Source organism: Plasmodium fragile, assembly GCF_000956335.1.
Source record: "Plasmodium fragile strain nilgiri unplaced genomic scaffold supercont1.7, whole genome shotgun sequence".
Lineage (NCBI taxonomy): Eukaryota > Apicomplexa > Aconoidasida > Haemosporida > Plasmodiidae > Plasmodium > Plasmodium fragile.
In genome coordinates this window covers 445,669-467,951 of record NW_012192587.1, presented here as the reverse complement: position 1 = coordinate 467,951, position 22,283 = coordinate 445,669, and the positions used below count along the sequence as shown (strand labels likewise).

Genomic DNA, 22,283 nt, shown 5'->3' with positions numbered 1-22,283 from the left:
TAGAAATATTTCTTTTTCCAAAAAGCAGTTAGAACAGATAATTTTTTTTCCTATTTTGAAAAGTAATCCCATTTTTATGCTTGAGAGATGTGTACACATACCATGATACACTGTCGTCTCTACGTACGTATAAAATTTCCATGTTGGTTGTTTTATTTCCTTATGAATTTTTATATTTCTTTTTTTTTTTTTTTTTTAGTGAGAAAAGAAAAACATTTATATTTAGGCATACATGACTGAGTATTCTTCTCTGTTTAGTTTGCCTAAATATGGAAATTGTTTTTCTTTTTTTCTTTTGTTCCCTTTTATCGCGATTTTTTCGACATTTTTTTTTGTTCTCGCGTTTATCAAACCTTTGTGAATTTTTCTCCATTTTTATATGTTCGTAGCACTTGTCACGTATGGCATATTATGTACATGCTTGCACACACGTGCTGTGTTAATGTGTGAGGGGTACCTACATGCATTGCGTACATAAGCACAGGTGTACACAAATATATTCATGCATACGTACATTGCATACGTTTGGCGCACTGCATGAAAAAATACCAGTAAGATACACATTCGTTTTGAATGAGCGACCATTGATACATCTCCCCGAAAACATCTCGACATATTTTACAAAGCATAAAATTGACAAAAGACACCACATGTCGCAAATAACACACATGCACGTGTTTTCTCCAATTTCTTATTTTGTTTTTATAAAACAGAAGCCATTAAAGAGTGTAGGTAATAAAAGGAGTATATTTAATATAACCTGTTTGTGCTATTTTGAACTACATTATTGTATCCTATTGTACATTATTGTACTCTTGTGTAGTGCAACTTTTTGTCCTTTTTTTTTTTTTTTTTATAGTACGACATGATTAATTAAATAAAATATAACGATAAGACAAAACCATTTGCTAGTACAACCTATAGAATTTCATTACATAGGAAAACGTCACCTATTCACATTCAAGGGTAGGAAATTAATATGCTATTAATTTCAGATACGTCCTTTTTTTTGTTTTTAGTACACGTACGCATTTTTATGAATGTTCGCCTGTACATATTTTTAGCATATTTATCTGTGCGCATTTTTGTGCTCTGCCTCTTGTTTGTTCACATTCGTGTATACACCTTTTTTCTTATTTCTAATGAAATTCTGAAATTTGTAAATCCCAATTATTTTATTTATTTTTTCCTATTGTATTTATACATGCTTACTGCCAAGTTATTGCTTCCATGTTACTGCAACCAAACTGTTGTTCCTAAAATTTTCTTTCGAAATTATCATCTCCATACCTTTCCTCCTCTAATTTTACTTCCTCAATGGTACACCCTTGTATCCTTACCTTTCACGTATTGACATGTGCACGAGAAGATAAGCGAATACTTTCGAATTTAAGTTATTCAGTCCAGTTTTAACTCTCGATTTATGTTCGTAACTGCTTGAAGCTGGCGATGCGTGCTTTTGTTTTTATGAAGTGAACAAGTTTGCTAATATATACGTACAAGACATACCATTAATTGCCCAAATTGTCTAAATTACCTCAAGCGTTAAATTTACATGAACACAGACTTACATTTGCTGTGGTGCATAGGTACACACTTAATGTATTATTAAAATTGCATAAATATGCCTTTGCCTTGTACATCCTGCTCCAAAAAAAGAAAATGATTTATCTAACGTACCTGAAAACAAGCCATTTTAACCTTAAGCCTCATAATGTAGAATCAGTGCTCAATAGTGATAATGAGGGAGTGTTCCTTTTGAGGAACTCATGTACTTCGGACATTTTGATGTATACTAATAAAACGTGCAAGGAAAACTATCTAGAGCAGGAGGTATCATGCTGCAGCACTAATGTGCGTTCCCTGTGTACCAGAGAAAAGCAAATCCAGCTGAATATGCAAAGCACACAAAGCACTCAAAATAAAGGAGAAGATGAAGTCCAAGATGAGGGCATACCAAGAGCAGGAAATAAACTCACCACCGGTTTGCACAACAGGGATAGGCACTGTGGTAAGTACAAACACGAATCGAATTCCTGCAGGGCCCAACTGCTAAAAGGTACACTTAACAAAAACATAAGCAAAATAAAGGGGAAAAAAAAAATAACAAAGCAGGAAAATCGATCGAAGAGAAAGCACCAATACTTATCCATTAAAAATAGTTTTAAAGGAAATATAATTGTAAACAAGGAGAAATGCGAACAGCTGCTCCGTAGCAACTACTGGAAAAAGGCTACAGGGGGATTCATCAAGGAGAGAAAAATAAGAAAGAATGTACACTCATTCGAGAAAAAAAATTTCCTAAACACTGTAGAAAATTTCCTAGCTTCAAAAAACACTACAGTTCATCTCAAGAAAGCTTGTGAACATTTTTTTAAGTCTTTTAAGCAAAACATACAATCTACCACTGCACAGAAGTGTCTACGTAGAATCAGTAAGGGCAGGGCTCCCAAAGAGGGAAATTGCTCTGTGGATATATTAGACATCACTGAAAAGTATGCTAGGGGAAATTCTCTATACGCCATGTGTATAGAATATAACCCTAGTTGCAGAAAAAGGGATGAAGGAAGAAGGTTAGCTGTTCTCATTAAAAAGCAGGTTGTCAACATGAAATACTTTGCATGCACAGAAAGAAAAGGTAATGCAAATGTTCTAGGTCAAAAGGGGTCCATTACCTCAGGGAACGCACAATCAAGTGCTTCATTTCACAAAAGAAATAAAACAAATGATGTGAGACGGAGGCGACCTAATAAGGAGCCATTCATCGTAGTACTTCAAGTCATCATGGATGTGAATAATGTAGACATGAATTATCATGACAAATGCATGAAAGCATGCCAAGAAATCCCGTTGTCGTGTGTCCTTTCTGTTGAGAGCTGTCCCCTGAATTATAATGTTGCCACCATGAACTGCAACATCAAGTTGAGAGGTATTCCTGACGTAAACCAAAAGAAACACAAAAATAAAATACAAAACAAAAACATAATCAACAGAAGAAAAAATAAGAATAACAAAGAAAAATCAAAAATCATCACAAACGTAGTGCACTTCCTAAACCACTTGAGCAGTACTGTCCCACACATAAGGACGAACAGGTGTTTTATATCCTTAGCAGGTTCAACAATTTTGTGCAAGACATATAACGTACAAGGCAGCATTATAGAATTGCTAATTTGCACCAAGAAAAAGTACCATGGCACATGTCGAATCGTAATTGCAAGGATAATAAGCATACCACATTGCATGCAAGGAGACACCCATCAATGCATACGAAATAATATTTACTACGAATTGTACCAAGCAGTTTATTTAGCGCGTCATTGCGATGTTATATTTCACAATGCAATTATGAGTAGCTTCTATAATATAACTCATCAGCAGTCATTTTTGTGCGTACAAAATTACTTAGAAAATTGCATCATAGGAATGGGCTATTCATTCTTCCAAAACAGCAAGTCAGCATTCGCCATCTTTCGAGCTGTGTCCAATTCAATCTCCATCTCTACCACAGTGAGAAACAAATTACCCTTCCCAAAACCCTTATTTTTCAGAAAGTACAAAATCTTCGTTACACAATATCAGAATATCATCAATTATGCTATTTTTTTTCTTGATCTATGTGAACACATCATCACTTATCATTATAAAAAGAAAAAAATTCTGCTACGTACGAAAGAAAAAATAAGTCTATTACTCTATTACTTTGGAGATCGACATGGTGTTGTGAAATACCAGCGCAAACATTTTTTCCACCGTATTTGTAGCAAGCGTTGTAGTAAGCAAGAAAAGTATTGTGAAAAAGATTTTGTAAGCTGGTTGTCTGATCTGAAACTCGAAGATATCAAATATGAAGTGCAAACCTATTTGTCAGCTTATTTGCAACATTTCAAGAATAAAAAAGGGCAGACGGAAAAGTCGCATGAATGTGTACATCAAAACGAAGTGTGCCCTCATCATCAGAATAGCCCATGCAGTTCTTCAAATTATCATAGTACACTGTATTACGCAATGAAGAAGCTAATTCTCTATTTTTGCCACTACTTTGCTGCTCCATATGATACCAAAACAAAATATGCGAATATTTGCAAGAGGAGGCATACGTTAAAGAAGCCCAGCGCGGGTGCATCAGAATGCAGAAAACATTTCTTGCACATACATGTTATGCACACACTTACTGGTTTCCTCAAACGCGATGTTGTTGAATTAGCATATGCTCGAATGGGGCAGGCGTCTAGCTTTCACGGACCCTCACATCGCAATGCAAGTAGTGTCTGTAGCAGTTCCAATAGAAGCTCCTGTGGTAGTACACACGAAGGAAGCCATAAAAATCGAATACACATAGGAATAAGACTCCGTGCAAGACAACACAAAAACCATGTTATCTACAACCCCAACTGCACGATTAAATGTGAAGAAACGGCAAAGAGAGCATGCACAAGTGATCATACACAAAGGTACAAATCGAATAATTTCAACACACGGATGCTGGACCAACCACAAGATATACACTCTCAATATTTAAAAGTCCAATTGAAGAGAAAATTAGCGCTACACATCATGCTCCGAAGAGGCAGTCAACAAAAACGTTGTGGTAGCAACAATGACAAGCCAACCATTCACACACATAAACCGAATGATAGCAGAAGAAATATACACGAAAGGAACCCTATCAGTAGTGACCATTACTACATAGGAAAAGTATGCTTAACGAAAATTCACAACAACGTGGTTAGGACGACTGACCAAATAGAGAACAAAATGCACTACACGTGGAGCTACACACACACAAATGTCAAAGATTGCATCAATAATAGACATGTCGGAAATGACTCCAATACGCTCATAATCATTATTAGGGATCAGTTAAAGCGTTCCATAGAGCGACTTAGGTATCATATAATCTTTTGCACCACATGTCAAAATATTTTACACCATAATGTGAACCATATGAGTTACTGCCACAATAGACCGCAAATAAGGTTGCATAGGAATCCGAACTGTTTTATACATCGAGCAGTGTATATGCACGTATGTGGGAACTACGGTTTCGAAAATGGGTGCAATAGACATTGCCGCAGCAACTGTGACAGCTACTTCCATAGCAGCATTCCCCATAGAGGATACCACCAGAATTGTTACCATCATAGCGACTACGACAAAAACGGCTACTGTTACAACTTCTTTCTGCATAACAACACCTCTCATAATAAAAGTTGCCATAGGTGCTATTCTCTTTATCTTAAAGGCCTGGACCTCAGCAGCAACCATTTTATAGGAAGAAATAACGACGTTCCCAAATACGGCAATATAATTTTTGTTAAAAGGGAAGAACTCCACCAGAAAGAAAAAAAAGACATCAGCTACTACTTCAACGTCTTTTTCAACAACAAGAGTAACAACAATTTCAGCAGAACCGTCGACAGAAACAAAGAAATCAACTGCACCCACACGTACACCCAACCTCATCAAAAAAATGGACAACCAAATTATTATATTATCCCCAACGATGTGTATACTATTAATAATAACAATGTGAACAAACAAAATATATTGTGTACAATGTGCAAAAGCAGAAGCGTGAGAAAAAATGAACATTATTACCATACCAACAGTATTGGCAACTCATTTGAGGGAATTTCGAATATGAAAAAGGACCCGAACATTCATAATACACATGGAGGACACAGTTCTAACAATTATTTAAACGCATCTTTCTTTGACGAACAGTGCCTTTCCAATAATGCTTTAAACGACGAAATGGGTAAAGGAATGCTCCCATCGAATTCGAACCGTGATTTGCCAAACGCAAACTCGCATGTTTTAAATAAAAGCCGTGCACTGAATGACTACAGAAAGTGCAATAATGTTAACCAAGTTACGAACATCTTTTGCATGTGTGGTATCAGAGTCGACGCTAGCGAGAACGAGGAGAGTCACAATCAAGGCTGCTGCATCGAAGGGTGCGACAAGGACAATGGCGATAACGAAGGCGGAAACAACCGAAGTAGTAACGAAGAAGGCACAGACAATCAGGGGGACAAGGAGAGCAATGAGGGTTGCAAAAAGAGGGGGGCCGACAACAAGAACAACAATAAGAACAACAACAATGGCCGAAGCGGCAGAACAAATGGCGACAACAGCAACCATGACAACAACAAAGACGACGATAACGAACAGGAGGGAAACGACCAAAACAGAAGAGGCTGCAATAAACACAATACCTGCAACACTACCAGAAAAAAGAAAAAAAGCAAGAAAAAAAAAACAGAAAAAAAAAAGATTAGTTATAAGCATAAAAATATTCAAAAAAAAAATATGCTTAATTCTAAGTGCGCTAAAGGGAGGAAAAAAAAAAACAACAGATTTGCTAAGAGCAATGAAGAAAATAATGTAGACAACAAGAAGGAAGATGCAGACAATGCAGGAACACCCCATAGCGGGAATATCACCAAAAAGGGTAAATTGACCAATGAGAACATCATAAGTTCCAAAGCTACTAGCAGTGTGGATGAATCCCACATGGAAAAATTACCCGAAGCTTGTAGTTCATTTAAGCGATATTTAGAGTTCGTAAAGAACATAGATTATGACGTTAAATTTGGAAATGCATACATAAAGTTAGGAAAAAAACTGAGTTCGCAAAATAAATGCCAATTTGATGTGTACGAAGCAGAGGTTGTGGCCGTAGACAATATTAGCAGCTTTTTCTACTGCAACATTCAAAACTTTGAAAACTTTTATAGTTTACTTAAAAGAAATATAAACAACTATGATTTTCTGAAAACAAATATAAATAACCATAATTATGGGGAAAATCTCGAAATTGATGACAGCAATGTAGAGGACTTCCTCAAGAACTCTCAGGATTCCAATTTGATTCTTAACCATTTTACTAATACTATAAATATTGCTAATGTAGATGGTAAAAACAGCTCAACAAATTCGAAAAACATCCCTTCCAGGAAAAGAAAATTTATGTCTTATATTAACCCACCCAAGTTGGTCACCTCCAAAGAGATCACTAACGATCAGTCAAATCCCGTCCAAGATGAAATGCCGCAAAACAAGCACATCGACAACATGGGCAGTACTCATGAAAATGTAAGTACCATCAAGAAGTGCAAAGACGCACGTAACAACGTGGTGGACAGCATTCCTAACAGTAGTGCTAACACCAAAGGTGCACCCCCGAGCGATATGTACACCTCCAGGATAGTTAACATTAATATCAATGCCAATGCCAATGCGAATTCTACGGCTAGTGCTAATAAAAATGCAGACCCCAGTGTAAGGCCAGAAGGCTCAAATCTTACAAATAGGGTCGGCGCCATCATTGCAGGCGACCAACGGCCCAATACGGGGCTTCCCCATTCGACTGCCCTACGAAGAGGCCAAAACGACACACATTCCAATGTTTTCAACAACAGAATGATTAACAAAACCTTCTCTATTATGAACAAGGACAGAGAATTATTGTCCAACTGCAGGAATAGAAATAATGGAAATAATAGTATCAACGGTGAAAATTGTAGTAAAGCCGTTGTAGGGGGTAAACTGCCCAACCTCCTGAGGTCGAACCACATGGACAATTTACGCCAAAATGGGCAACAAAATGGACAGCAAAACTTGCCCCAAAACTCCCCCAAAAGAATCCCCCGCAACGCGCTCTGCAAAAGCCTCATCCAAGCAATAAACAGAATAAATTTCTTAAAAATGTTTGGATATAAATCCATATACGACCAACTAAAAGATCAATGTAAAGTATTCCTTGTGCAAAAAATGACCGTGGAGGCAAATACCATGTACAACATAATCAAGCACGTAATTAGATACAACTACATCAACGACGCCATAAATAATCCCTTTACCATTTATCAACATTCGATAAAAAACATGCCATCCAATAAATTCGCCATCAAAATTTTAAATACGAGTTCATGTGGCATATACAAATTAAAGTACAAAATACACAGCCTCCTATCCGAGGGGAAACAACTCAAAAATGTCAACATCGAAATTGAAAATTATGCACAGAAGAAATACCAGTCGGAGGAATATATAACAAAACGTCATGAGCAAAGTGTGAAAAATATTCTTCAAAGTAAAAACTCAACCCAGTTTGATAGCCTCTCAACTCTGAACATCTCCAGCTCTGATTTATCAAACAGCCAATACCTGGAATCCTATAAAAAAATGTGTTCCCAAAAAGACACAACCACAAATAATCATCCTGATCTGTGGCGCTCCACGAATAAACACCCCGATTCCAGTCGCTCCTCCAATGAAAACCTAGATTGGTACCTTTCAGAAATTCTCAGCATTAGAAATTTAATGAATAACACACTTGCCCCCAATAATGATATGCAGGCGTGTAATTATGAGCAGCAACCCAAGTACAACTACAGCATGGAAGTTGACAAAACAAATGAAGATAAAAACATCTGTGCAAGTAACGGCATAAGTAGCACTACCACTAATACTAAACAGAACAGCATCAGCAGTAATAACCTCACAAGCGAGCTGAGTCAAATTCCAATTGGGGATATTTCCACCAATTCTCCAAACAATGCTGTTTACCCATTTATATGTAAGTACTGCTTAAACATTTTCTTCGAGAAAGATATGGCCTTACCAAATGATGCAAATAAAAACACCTTAAACAAAAGCCTTCTAAACATTTACGCTGAAAAAAATAATGAAGACAACCATGTTTGGGAAACAACCACGGCCAAGAAGAAAAAACTGACGGGTCAGCATGTGGATACCTGTGGCCATTCATGCGTCTCGAAAAGTGATCCACGTGTGAAGGAAAATAACTACATTGTTCAAGTGGATAGCAACGGAAGAAGTAAGGAAGAAAACGGAGAAATTGGGAGAACCAAGAACGCCACCAGCAATGGCGGAAGCGAAGGCGGTAGTCGCAGCGTCGGAAGTAGCCGAGGCACCCAGTGCAATCGTATCAGCCGCAAGAACAGCCCAAGTATATACCTACACACAAGAAACAGAATCAAAAGGGAAAGCATCAGGAGAAAGCGCAAACAAATCGCCAACAACAAACAGAAGGCCGGTAAAAATAAACATGTCCGAAATAAACGGGTTACCAAAAAGGAAACAAAATTAAAAACAAAGCATAAAATTATAAACAAAAAAAGAAGAGTAATTAATGCGAAAAAAGGGCGGGAAAATACCAATGCTGAGGTCAAAAATAAACTTACCGATACTGAAAATGAGAAAAATACGCAACAAAATAATACCCCTATCAAAACAAAAATATCGAAAATTCCTTCACGCGGCTGCAAACTCACATCCCCAATAAAGAGAGAAGTGCCACAAAGTGTAGTGTCTTGTATTTCCTCCCCCAGTAAAAACTTACGCCAGAATTACGACCAACAGAATCTACCACTAAATATCCACGCACCGGACAATTCTCCAAATCATAATATGAACAATACCAACAAAATGAAAATCAATGTTTGCAAAAGGTGTAAAGAGAAAAATGCACCACTCCAAAGTTCCTTAGCAAAAGAAATTTTTAAAAAAAACAAAACAAATCCAGGTTCAGTACCAAAATATCTATGGACATCCGTTGGAATAACAAAAAATAATGAGCATGTGTTAGGAGTAGCTATGCAAATGATTGACGGGTGTACTTTAACGTACATTATTCAGAAATTAAAAGGAACGGAAAATGTAAAACAAGGTCAATTCTTACTGGACATTTGCAAAAAATTAGTTAAACATTTAATGATTATATGCGAATCTGTTGACAATCCAATTATTAATTGGGACACAAAACCAGGAAATATTATGATTAAATACGAAACGGGAATCTCAAAAATAGTTTGTAAAAAGGTTACCATCATAGATGTAGGCGATGCCTTACCGGGCAGACGTTTCTATTTTCCAACAAATCCTGCGTACTATGAAAAAATTAGAATTAATAATTTTCAAAAGAACTTTAATAATTTCTTATACTATGTAATTTGTACCAAGGGGTTTTGTTCTCCTGAATGTGCCCTCCTAGTATTCCTATTGTCATCTCTAAATAAATCTGAACAGTTTAGAAAAACATGGTATGGTGCCAATTCCAACATTTTCCACATTACCAAAACGAGACAGTTAAGAATAAAGCACAGATGGAAAAAGCTCCTAGACTTGCGTTTTATTCAGCCCATTGTGAAGAAAAAAGATTTTATGCTTAGTGGTCAGACATTTAGTCCAGGGAATGGAAAATGCCCGTGTAATAGTGAAGAGGACGACGTTCGATCCATTTCTTCAAGGAACAAGGATAGTACTTACTGTGCCAGTGTCAGCGATGGCAGCAGCTATAACCGCATGAATAACAACAGGAATAATGCCAAAAGTAGCACCATTTCCAACACCAAAGGAAACAGCAGTGGTAGTAAGAGAACGATCCACATGGAGAAAAACGGTGCTGTTCCCCACCCGGTAAGTGTCAACGTCAGCCTTTCCCATAACCATCCAAATATGAGAGGTGTAAGCGGAAATGGAACCATTCGAAACAGCAACAACGGCAACTCGCTCTCTGCTAATCCGGCCAGTAGCATTCCTCACAGCGGCGCTACCCAAAACGGTAACTCTTACAACAGCACGAACATGATACAGAAGGACCGAGATAATGAAATAAATGGAAATAGCGGCTATAAGAAAAGCAGTAGCAACCTCATTAAAGAAAAAGAAAACAGTGTATCCCCACGATGCAAACCGGTTGACCTCGTCCCACCCAACGTCAATTCAGAACAGGCGAATGCCGAGTCGTCAGAAAAACGAGCAACCTCGGATATTCATCATCAAAATAGTGCAGAAGAAGACATATTAAAAGGTCACTACTTAATGAAGATATGCACGCATGACATGAACGATGATGGTGCGCTAGAACATTACTCAGATAACGCAGAAATAAAAGAGTTTTTAAGTAAAAAAGATGAAAAAATAAAAGATATGGAAATCAAATTAAACGAATCGGAAAAGAAAAAAAAAAAAAAAAAAGAAATTGAATATTTTAAAATGCAAAATATTGACTCATGGGTGGTCAAGTTCACAACAAAAACCACAATCTTCAGCGTTGGGCTAGTATTATGCCAATTATTTGGTGGAAACAATTTATTAAGCGTTGTTAACAAAGACGAAGTAAAGGTAGTCGATGTGTTGTGTGAATGGAATTGTAAAAACAGTACTAACATTTATTCTGGAGAAAAAAATATCACCATTAATGATTTATTGCCAAGTAAAGGAATTTTTTCTGATGCCTTATGGAAAAGGAAAATTAAAAAAATAATAAACAAATGCTTGCAATTTGTACCATCCAGAAGATGCTCATTTAAGGAATTGTACGAGGACGTAAAAAATTTCAAAAGAGAATTTGAAGCTTACTACAATTTAAACGATGGCTCCAAATGTGATTCATAGAGTGTCTTCCAATCCATGACAGTTGCGGAGAAGCATGTATAATAGATACGCACCTTTAGGACATTGTGCTGTCACAGTAAACCGCATAATGGCCGCCCTTAAACTTGTAAGCAATCCTTTAAGACAAGAGATGGTAGCCAAAAATGATCAACGAAATGGAGTAGCATCCTACCGAACTGGATAAAATTGCACACAATCAAGAAAAAAAAAAAAAAAAAAAAAAAGTAATCTCATGTAACTCAACGTAACGTCAGGTAACGCAATATAAAACAGTTACCACAATGACTTGCTGACAAATTTAGACAGGAAATGTGGGTTAAAACTACTAAAACGAAATAAATCATTAAAAATAAAACAGTTGCAGATATAATATAACCGAGTTGGCACTTAACGTGTTGAAGTAAAATTTGCACCCTTCTTTGCCCTATCACCCATTTTATTAGCTCTTTTTTCGTTTTGAATGTTACAACTGGATAAAGGATCATAAATAATGCGAAAAATTCGGCAAGAACCTTTGTGTGATCCATCATAATGGAGGTTTCTTTACTTTTTTTTACGTTTGCAGAATTAAGTCTTTATATAATTTAATTTTTTCCTTTTTTTTTTTTTTTTCTTTCATTGTATTTGTACATACATGTGTATGTAGCCCCCAATCGCAATTCCTTTGCGTTTCAATGCATAAATGAAACATGCACTTTGCGGTGCATATTTTTTGTAGTTAGAAGTTGTGCATAACTTCGTACACTGTTACCCCCTTTTTTTTTTTTTTTGTTTACATGTTTTTTTATTTGTTGCAGTTGAAGTGTAAGAAGTAAAGGCACAACGTGTCGTTCCGTCGTTCGTCTATTTGAATGCCCATACACACCCATGTTAACCCTTTTCATTTTCACTTCCTTTTTTTTTTTTTTTTTTTCTATTCCATTTCAGTGTGCTCATTTACTGCATCATAGTACCATCAAGCTGTTCTTAATTTGTTCGCACTAAATGGACCATTCGTATGTTCGACCTTTTGCACATCACGCAGTAGCTACGTACATTCACGTATATACCTGTGGGCGCTTATTTTGTCCAGCAGCCACTGTGCTTAGTAGCCCAGTAATCGCATTTTTCTGTCTCAACAAATGACTGCGACTTCACACGTATGCGCTTACACATTATTGTGTTGCACTGCACACATATTATATATGTAGAGCCATACTTGGCCGTTTCTTTCTTTTCTTTTTTTTTTTTTTTTTGTTGCCATTGAACAAACTTACATAAGGAATATGAGCACTAACGATTTGATACCCCTTCACACAAGCATAGCAGTAGCAATATTATTGCACGTGAAAACTTTTATAAAAAAGGAAAAAAATAAAAAATCCCATTTATACATATTGTTAAAAGTCTCTTAAATTGGACGTTATGTCAATATGGTAAATTACTAACACAGCTTTAGAAAGAAGCCCTAATTATATATACACACACAAAATAATTTATCAATTTTGCATGGATGCAACATGCATAGAATGGTTAAGAAAATGGGGGCATGCGAATAGGTACCCTCCTCTCATGTATGACGTCACAATTTGACGAAATAGCACGGAATGAGTAGCACTATAAATCAGAGCATGCGCTGTTGTCAGATGGGGCAAATTGTGGCAGTATGTAGCAATATGTAACAAAATTGGAGTGTTCAATCCACTTAGAGGTGATCTAGTTGGGGGCTACACACTAATGTGCCCCCGTCTTCTACCCCCTGAAACCATTTCATAACTTATTTTCTTAAACACATTGCCTCCTTTGCTGCCCCTCGCCTCAGCACACTGCTACTCATTCTGCGCCTGGGCAGAATTAATCGACTTGAAGTACTTCTCCAAAACGTCCTTCAAGGTGTTCAGGTATGTGTAAAAAACGTCGGACGATAGCAACAGACTGTCCTTCTTCACTCCATGTAAAAAGTGTTCGATGTTATTTAGTGCCTGGATAAATCGATCCACTATGTACCAGCTATACTGACCCAAGTCATTCTTGCTCCTCAGTACGTTATATTTGCCATGAATAAAATAATCCAAAATGTACGAATTCTTCAAGCACACCTTTTCCTCTTTTATTACATCATCTTCGAATTTAAAAAAGGAGATGTAATCCTCTCCGATGTCTGGAATCATGTTCTTGCGTATATCTAAGTCCAGGATGGACGTGTAAAGTAGTTCATCTAGGGTTTCGAAATTGTCGCAATGGTATAGGGAAGCCAGGAAGGGAGATCTTATTTTGTACTCGCGGAGCTGCAAAAAAGGAAAAAACATTAAATACACGGTTAAAATGAAAAAAAAAAAAAAAAAAAAGCCAAATTCGTCTCGCTTCCCTCTTTTTTTAAATCCATTTGGTGACATGCATGATTGCTCCGACGAGGGAGTAAATCTCCATGAGGGAATATATAATTACACGCAAACCACACTACGCCCATGAGCACACTCTTTTCCTAACCTTCGACTGATAAAAGGCCAAGTATTCAGAATGACCGTGCGGAAATATCTCCCCCAAATGTAGTGATGGGTGCTGCTCGAAAATGTACAGGTGGCTGTAGGGCAGTAAATACGTCTTCTTCCTCTGCAACAAATTTAATTTTGCTAAAACGAGCAAAGAGTAATTCACGAGGTACCTCAACAAAACTGTTTCAATGTTCTTTATATGCTTTCGGACAGGAGCAGGCAAAATGTGTAATAAGGGGAAATACGTGGAACTGAACAACTCCAATTTGGTTCTAACTTTACAATTGAAATTTATTAGCACCTTCGTCAAAGCTATTTTGTTTTCTTTTATTTTATTAATAAAATGGGAAAGTATAAACAACAAAATAAATTGCCCTCTTGCAGAATCGTCCACCAAAACATTACGCGAATAATTCTTCTCAAACGTTACACGATCAATTATTTTTTGCAGCGGAATCATACCAACGGAGGAACCTAAAAATGTGCTATCTCCAACAATATTATGTAACACTTTCTTTACTAACAAATAGGTTAATACCAAATTGTTGTCACATTCTTTTTTTAAAAATATGGCTAGCTCGGTCATATTTATTATATTGCACTCTTCATCTATTGCTTCCATCTCGACCAAAATGTTTATAAACATTAAGAAGTGAACTTTAATTCTGAAGCACAACTCCCTTAAGTGTTTTTCTCCTGCCCCTACTTCATTTTTCTTTCCTTTGTTCATAGCTAAAAATTCGCAGCACAAGTCGTTGTATTCGTATTTTCTATCCACGTATTTCTTCAGGGTATTGGTTTTCTCCTTCTGATAATCGAATTCGCTGGGGTGGTAATTCAACCATTCAGTCGTTTTCACTCCCGCATCAGGGGAGCAAGAAATCTCGTTCCGCGCTACATCCCCATTGTGCAATTTCTGCTGGTTTGGTGCCACCCCCTTCGTCATAGTTACACGTTCCGAAAAATGAGAGCCGATTTTATCACCCCCATCGCCATCTCCCCAATGCTGAAAGGCATTTACATAATACAACGAATTGTAAAAAACGCTTAGGATCCCATTAATTCGGGCAAAAAAATTCACGTTAATCATTCTGTTTTTCTCAAATATCTCTTCCTTTTCGGCAACAGTCATGGTTTCATCTTTCTTCTTCTTCTTAATAGGCTTATTAACCACTGCTTTGTTTCTGTTAGTAATTTCCTCCATGTCTTTATTCTTCTTCAAGCAATTGTACAATAGCATACTTCTGCAAATGTTCGTAAAATTCACAGCATAGGAACCTGACAGGGTCTGAAGAGGCGACGTAATTAATCTGCTTAAATTCTTAAAGTTAATATTCCATATAATAATATTTCCATACAAATCGAAACCTCTTCTTCCGGCTCTTCCAGATGTTTGTTTAAACATAACTGAATTTAATTCGAAAGTATGTCCAGCAAAAATGATAGATTTACAAGGTATATTAATACCTAGAGATAAATTCTTATTGCTAAAAATAATTTTAATATATCCTAGTCGAAATAGGGATTCCACAATGATGGTAAATTTGTAAGGCAGTACTTCATAATGTAGCCCTATTCCCCTTTTCATTCCTTCGATTAGTACAGATTTGTACTTCCTTCCTTCAATAGCTCTTTCCGCTTCCTTAATCAAATCTTCTATCTCTGTGACATAGTTAATGTAGACTTTCCTGTTGCAGAAGTAGAAGTCTCCATCATATTCTTCCGAAACATTGACTGGTGGTTCTGGGATCTCTTCTTCATTCAGCATGTCTAAATATTCCTTATCCATATTCTGTTCCAACCTCTGATTACGCGAAACAGTCTTCATTTTTAATAATATTTCTCTCTGTTTCAGTAAATTTTCGTACCTTTCTTGTCTCATTTTATTTTCCATCTTCGTGTTAAAAGTCCTTTCTTCATCTCCGTAATATTTATCGTGTTGTCTTTTCATAAGTTCGTTAATCAGATTTATAGTCATATCTTCAAGCTCCTTTCTTTCAAAGTTGAACACAATACATGGGAGGAAATTAATCTGTTCTAACTTCTTCAGTAAGTCTATCAACTTACTGCTATCTAGATATTCCTGTTCTGTGTTTACCGTTTCGGTGTACTTCACCAAGTCGTGCGACTTGTTCATTATGTACTTCTCGTCCAGTACAACACTTTTGTACAATTCCTGGAAAAGCTGCTGCTTTGGAACAACCTCCTGCGTAGTGCTCCTGTACAGGTGCTTCGTGGCGCTACTGCTTTGGATGCCTTTCGATTCCTTCTCGGGTGTTTCTTCGTCACCCACTTTATCCTTTCCTCCTTCCTCACCCCCCTCGTCCTTCACCCAGTCGGCGTTCCTCATATAATTCGACAGTAAAATGTGTATGAACATGTCGTAGTCCAAATTGGAGATGTACTTATTTTGAATCAAGTAAACGATGGTCTCTTTCACAGTGTGCATGTAATAAATGAACTGCTTTTTGTTTATACACCTGGTGTACTGGAAATAAAAGGAAGGTTCTAAAAATTCCACGAGGTGGTAGAAGTTGTTCTTCCTAGCCAACTCGAACAGAACAATTATAATTTCGTAAATTTCCCTAGGGTTACAATAAAAATCTTTATTGATCCCCTTATACAAAATGTCCCTGAAATTGAAGCATGCCAACGGGTTCAGGTGGTGCAGATTATTGTTCGTGTACACGTACAAAATTAAGTCTGAAAACCGTTCGTAAAATTTTATTAAGTGCAGGTATTTCTCCCCTTTTCCTTTCTTCATCATCACGTTTTGCAGCCAGGAATAAAAATATTTTATATTACCTATTGTTGCGGATAGGGCCAAAAAGGGGGCACTACACAAATGGATAATATTCTCTATCTGCGCACCATAAAATTCTTTGTCTCCTATACAGTGAATTTCATCAAATATGATGTACTCAATTCGGCTAATAAATTTTGATACGTTCAAGTTTGAACTTTCATCATTTAGAGCATACCCAGAAAGTAAAATATTTTCAAACACACTCGGTAAAACGATTACTATCTGAGCGTCTAATGCATTTTCCTCTGCATATTTGTCTGTCATATAGGAACACAACTTATTTCCTCCATACTTTGAGTAACCCTTGGTGCTGAATCTTCCATTGACTTCATGATACACTTGAAATGCCAAAGTGTCGTTAGGAGCTACATATACAACCACACTATCATTGTTTAGTCGTAGCACCTTGTCCATTACGTAGTAGCAAATAAATGTTTTGCCACTACTTGTAGGGCAAGAAACTAAAATGCTCTTTCGTGTATCCACCAAATTTAAAATGTTATACTGCCAAGTGTCCAGGGTGAAGAGCACTCGCTTGTCCTTTATATTACCGGTTGTTCTATCTAACAAGTAGTACATATAATACAACTGAAATTCGTGTTCCTTCTTTTCATCAATTTTGAGTTCACTATAATTTTTGACAGACTGTAGTTTGAATTTATAAATATCGTTTACATCTTTTCCCCTTTCTTTATGCTTGTCGTGTTGGGAGCCGCTCGCATCATTCTCTGCGGCCATGTCGTTCCCTTTCTTGGCCCCCTTGCTCTTGCCTTGGTTGCCACTTTGTTGCGCTCCTTTTTTTTTATCATTCAATGTTGGACCATCTTTCAGTTTGATCTTTTCATTCCCTTTTCCACTTCTAGAAGAGCGCACTTTATCCTCATCTTCCTCTTCTTCTCCTCCATCTCCAGACAATTTCAAAAGGTTCCTCCTTACCTTTACGTACTCTTCGAACAAATTATAACTGCTATGTTTGAACCCTAGAGACAGCAACACAGTTTGTAATTGTACTATATCCTTTTCGCTCAAATTTTCCTTAAATTTGTTAAAAATTTCGTTGGTCAACTTGTAGATCAGCATGACACTTCTGATTGCGTCCGACTTTTGCCTGTTGCTCTTCACATTTTTTAACTTCGTGTACATGATAATTTCAAACATGCTGCTCAAAACCTTTAAGCTAATTTTTATTTGGAGCTCCACACTTTTAATCAAATTTGTAATGTTGTTAAAGTTGTACACATCTACTAGTCTGTTAAATCCGGAAATGATATCCAGCGACCAGGTGTTCATGTCTGAGTAGCTATTATTGCTTCGTAGTTTATTTACCTTGGCTTCTAACACGTTGTACCTTTCTAAGTCTACTTCGTATATTTTCCTCTCACTTGACATTTCTTTCTTTTTTAAAATTTCATCTTTCCTGCTTAATGTACTTACATGCGCTTTGGCGCCCTTTTTACCTGCCTTTTCATTACGCCCTTTTCCTTTATCATCCCTGTTATTCCCCTTTTCGTGCTTCATATCATTTTCTAAATCGCTATCCTCATTTGAGTCATCTAACATTTCAAATATGTCGTTTTTACTTATCTTCGTTTTTTTCTTACTCCCTTTGCTTTGCCCCTCCAGCTGCTTCACTTCCCCATCGGAGGAACCATCAAACAGCCTTTTCATTCTAAACTTGATTCCATTTTTTTTCTCCTCATCTTTCAAATAGTTATATAATTTTTCGATAGTATAAACGTAATACTTTATCCAAGGGTGATTCTCCGAAATGACAATAGGATGATGTAGCGAACTGATATTTAGGTATTTTGCGATTATTGCTTTCCTCTTTTCATCCCTCTGTTGCCGCCTTAATTTGTACTTATCGTCCTTATCCTTCATGTTCAATGGGACCCGATTATCCCTTGATATTTTGAAGTAACTCTTTAGAATATCCATTAGGCTCTCCCTATCACTGATGTGCAACAATCCGGACAACTCGAAAAATTCTCTATCATATTCTACGCATCTGTTTACTAAGTTCAACTTGATGTACAACTTTTTTGTATCCTCCTCCAGATTGTCATTCTTTAATAAATCCTCTATGCTGAAAAAGGTTTCTATAAAATCATTTCTAATTTTTATTAAATTGACATGTGTCGGTACATTCCCTTTACTTGCACTTTTTTTATTCCCTGCGACGAGTTCATCTTGCCCATTATATACACTGTTCACGAGTTCTCCTTCCTTTTTCTGCCCCTCGTTTTCGCCACTGTTACTTGGCTCTTCCGATTGGTTCGCCAAATCATTCGCTTCCCTTTTTTGCAAAAAGTTTATATCATCTTTCAGAAATGCAAAATTGAGGGGGAAAAAAGAAATGCCATCATTGCCTACTACATTTTGAAATGCGCCCTCAAAGAAGCTCTTCTCTTCGAATGAAAAATCTTCATGTTCGATGACGTACACATTTTTTCTCAACTTAAAACACACAAAATTGATCAAATTGTGCACTATGGAAGCATTAAAAAAGTTTAATAAATCAACGTTCCTCGCGCTCATCAAAGCATCACAATGGGCCTCCTTTTGAAGCGTCTTCAAAACGAAGTTGTATATATGTAAATACACGCGTACGTACGGCTCTGCAGTGCTTTTTACTGTTTTTGCGATGTCCGCACTATCCCCCTTACACTGATCATACACACATAAATTTTTCATGTTCAATTTTTCTATTAAATAATTGTGCATAAAAAGGAGCTTCAGGGTGAACACAAAATGGTCCCATCCATTCTGCTCATTTATCCCCTTTATCGATTTGCTCTTCTCGTAAAAAAGGCCCAGGACGATGTTTTTCAAATTTGATCCATCCTCACTAATCCGCTTTGAAAATGACTCCAAAATTTGCTGCTCCTCTTTGCTGTACTTTTCCTCTTCCTTATACAACAGATCGTAATCTTTTATATCATGCGTTGTGATAAGAAAATTCGTCATCCCGCCTGACTTGGCACCGTCATACTTTCCCCCCTTAGCTGCCTCCCTTCCATAAAACTTTCTGTCAAACAGAACGGACGCCTCCTCATTTAGCATTGCCAGGATCTTAAAATTGATACCCATGTAATTTATAGAAAACGCATTTATGGTGTTCTTCTCAGACTCGAAATTAAAAAAAAACACACATTTAATATCCCTCGATATGTTATTGATCAGGAGAAAGTAAAAACAAATAGACAGCTCCCTTATCTCTTCATTGTAGTAGTCGTAAATTCTTTTCTTCATAATATATTCCTTGTAGATTGCATCCTTCCCCGTGCTTCCTTCTCCGTCCTGGTTCTGGACTCCAACCTTCTCACCGAACATATTCGCCGTAGCCTCATCCCCAATCGAACTCAAGTAAAACTTATTAAACGCATACAAAAAGGACGAACTATCTTCAACAAACATAAACAGGGGCTTGTACTTTACCAAATAAAAATTGTAATTGCTGTCATTGTACCAGTTGTCAAAAATGAAAAATGGAATCAAATTTTTCTTACAATGAATGATAAAAGCATTCCTTACTAAATTATAATTCCTAAAAATGCTTGTCTCTTTCTCGAAAAATATATTAAATATGTTGAAAAATAAAATGTGGAAATTTGAATTACACTCAGATAAATCGCTTAGTATCTTTTCTAAGTAATAAATTGCGCTACTAATATTTAGAGAATTATTAAAGGACAGAATATTTTTATCTTCTTCATTTTCAAAGGAATAAAATTTAGATAACAACATACAGATGTGGATGATCAGTCCCTCTCCATTTATAATATACAAACAGTTATAATCTGCCACAATTCGAAAAATGTCAAATATTTTGCTATGCAATTTAGAATAAAATAATTCTATCTTCGTATCTATACTTATCGATTTATTGTTCACTACATTTTCTATATCGTTCAGGTCATTTTCTGTACACTCGTTAAAAAATACGTATCTTTTCCTCCTATCATCTTCCGCTATCCTTAGGTCCTTCATATCTTTTAGTTTGTTAATTCGATATTCATTATTGGCTAAAGTCATTCTATACACCGTTGGGGGTGTTGTGCATGTAGAAATGTATTGGTCTCTTCGATATTGTGGGTTTGTAGAGTGAATATGTGCATATCTCCCAGATGCACATGCAATCACGAACAAGTATGCCAGAAAACTAACTCAGTTAACTCGGGTGCAACGAGCTGTATAAATTATGTGCTACCCACTGGACCTCTTCAGGGTTTTAATGGCAAACTCAAATAGGACACTTGGTTATGTGTGCACATATGGGGTAATCACACACACATGTGAGCAGCAGGACAAATATATTAACGGCTGCTTATACAAACGTGCGTTCATAAAAGCCCACACGTGACATGCGACCACCCGAGTAGGCCTATCTCAGAACCTGGGAACTCATTCGATGCCACTTGTTTCTTTCAAATCTGTTTAGCACGAGGTGCTTCCCATGTCGCATATTTTGCAAAGTGGCCCTGTTTTTATCAACTTCTTTGTTCACAAAGCAAATCAAAGTAAGCCAAGTCATGCGTACTGTGCACGTATAGCACTCGATAAACTTCAAATGAACGTTTACGTTGCGCTATATAAAACGTCAATAATGCAAATGCTAAATTAGGTACAAATATGAACAGTACTTAATGATGAAATGCATTCTCGTTGCTTCCTTTATTTTTGCTATTCTTCTGTCACATTCCCTTTCGTTCTCTCTATGTTGTTTTTTCTCTTTCCTTTTCCTGTTCTGTGCTTAGAGAAATCTCATGTAAAGGTTTATTTTCTTTCGATGAAATAGCACGTATGTTTAAACGCAACCTCTTTTTTTTTTTTTTTTTTTTGTAATATACTTATTATATCAGTATAATTATATATAAATGTTATCATTCATTAATTATACAAATAATATAATTATACTAAATGTACAAATTGAACACTTTTTTGCATTTTAGTCCTGTTTTTTTTTTTTTTCTTCTAACATGGCTGTATGTGATGCAGATCTGTAAGGTTCATATTTTAAGTGGCAATTGTGACGTCCGCAATTCTTGGGCTAACAGTGGAAATTTCGTTATCAGAAAAAAAAAAACAAAAATCTATGCATATGTAATATCTACTTCTATGCATATATAGCTTATGCAAGTAATGCACGAGCCACAATAAAGCCTCAGCATTAATTAATTTGTGGCACAAAAAAAAAAAAAACGGAATACAATCCGAAACAGAAGATAAGGGAAACACCGTGTGGAGGCAGAAGGGGACATGCCGTAAAATACGAAAAAGTAGATATAATATCATGTGTTTGCAAGCAAAAAAAAAAAAAAAAAAAAAAAAAAAATAAGAACTACGTGTGATCAACGTAGTGAATTATTTGTAACTTTCTTCCATTTTTTGTATATTTAACTCTTCACGTAAATTTTATTATGTAATAATTCCATTATGCGGTTATATAGGTCATCTTTTCTCATCCCTGTTTTTCCGAATAAGCCATAAACTACATTCCACAATTTAACATATAATTGTAAAAGCACATCGAATATAATCTAGCTATCATAAAAAGAATAAAAAAAAAGAAA

At 36.4% G+C, this 22,283-nt stretch overlaps 2 protein-coding genes across 2 annotated transcripts; one reads left to right on the top strand and one right to left on the bottom strand.

Moving 5' to 3' along the window:
* Positions 1-1,662: 1,662 nt before the first annotated feature.
* On the top strand, positions 1,663-11,430 carry AK88_00924 (uncharacterized protein; the record flags this gene model as incomplete). The annotated part of the gene is made up of 1 exon (XM_012478568.1): positions 1,663-11,430. The coding sequence occupies one exon, from the start codon at positions 1,663-1,665 to the stop codon at positions 11,428-11,430; it is 9,768 nt and encodes a 3,255-aa protein (XP_012333991.1).
* Positions 11,431-13,238: 1,808 nt separating this feature from the next.
* Positions 13,239-20,745, bottom strand: AK88_00923 (uncharacterized protein; the record flags this gene model as incomplete). The annotated part of the gene is made up of 2 exons (XM_012478567.1): positions 13,239-13,697; positions 13,900-20,745. 2 exons carry the CDS (start codon positions 20,743-20,745, stop codon positions 13,239-13,241), a joined length of 7,305 nt encoding a protein of 2,434 aa, XP_012333990.1.
* Positions 20,746-22,283: the final 1,538 nt, after the last annotated feature.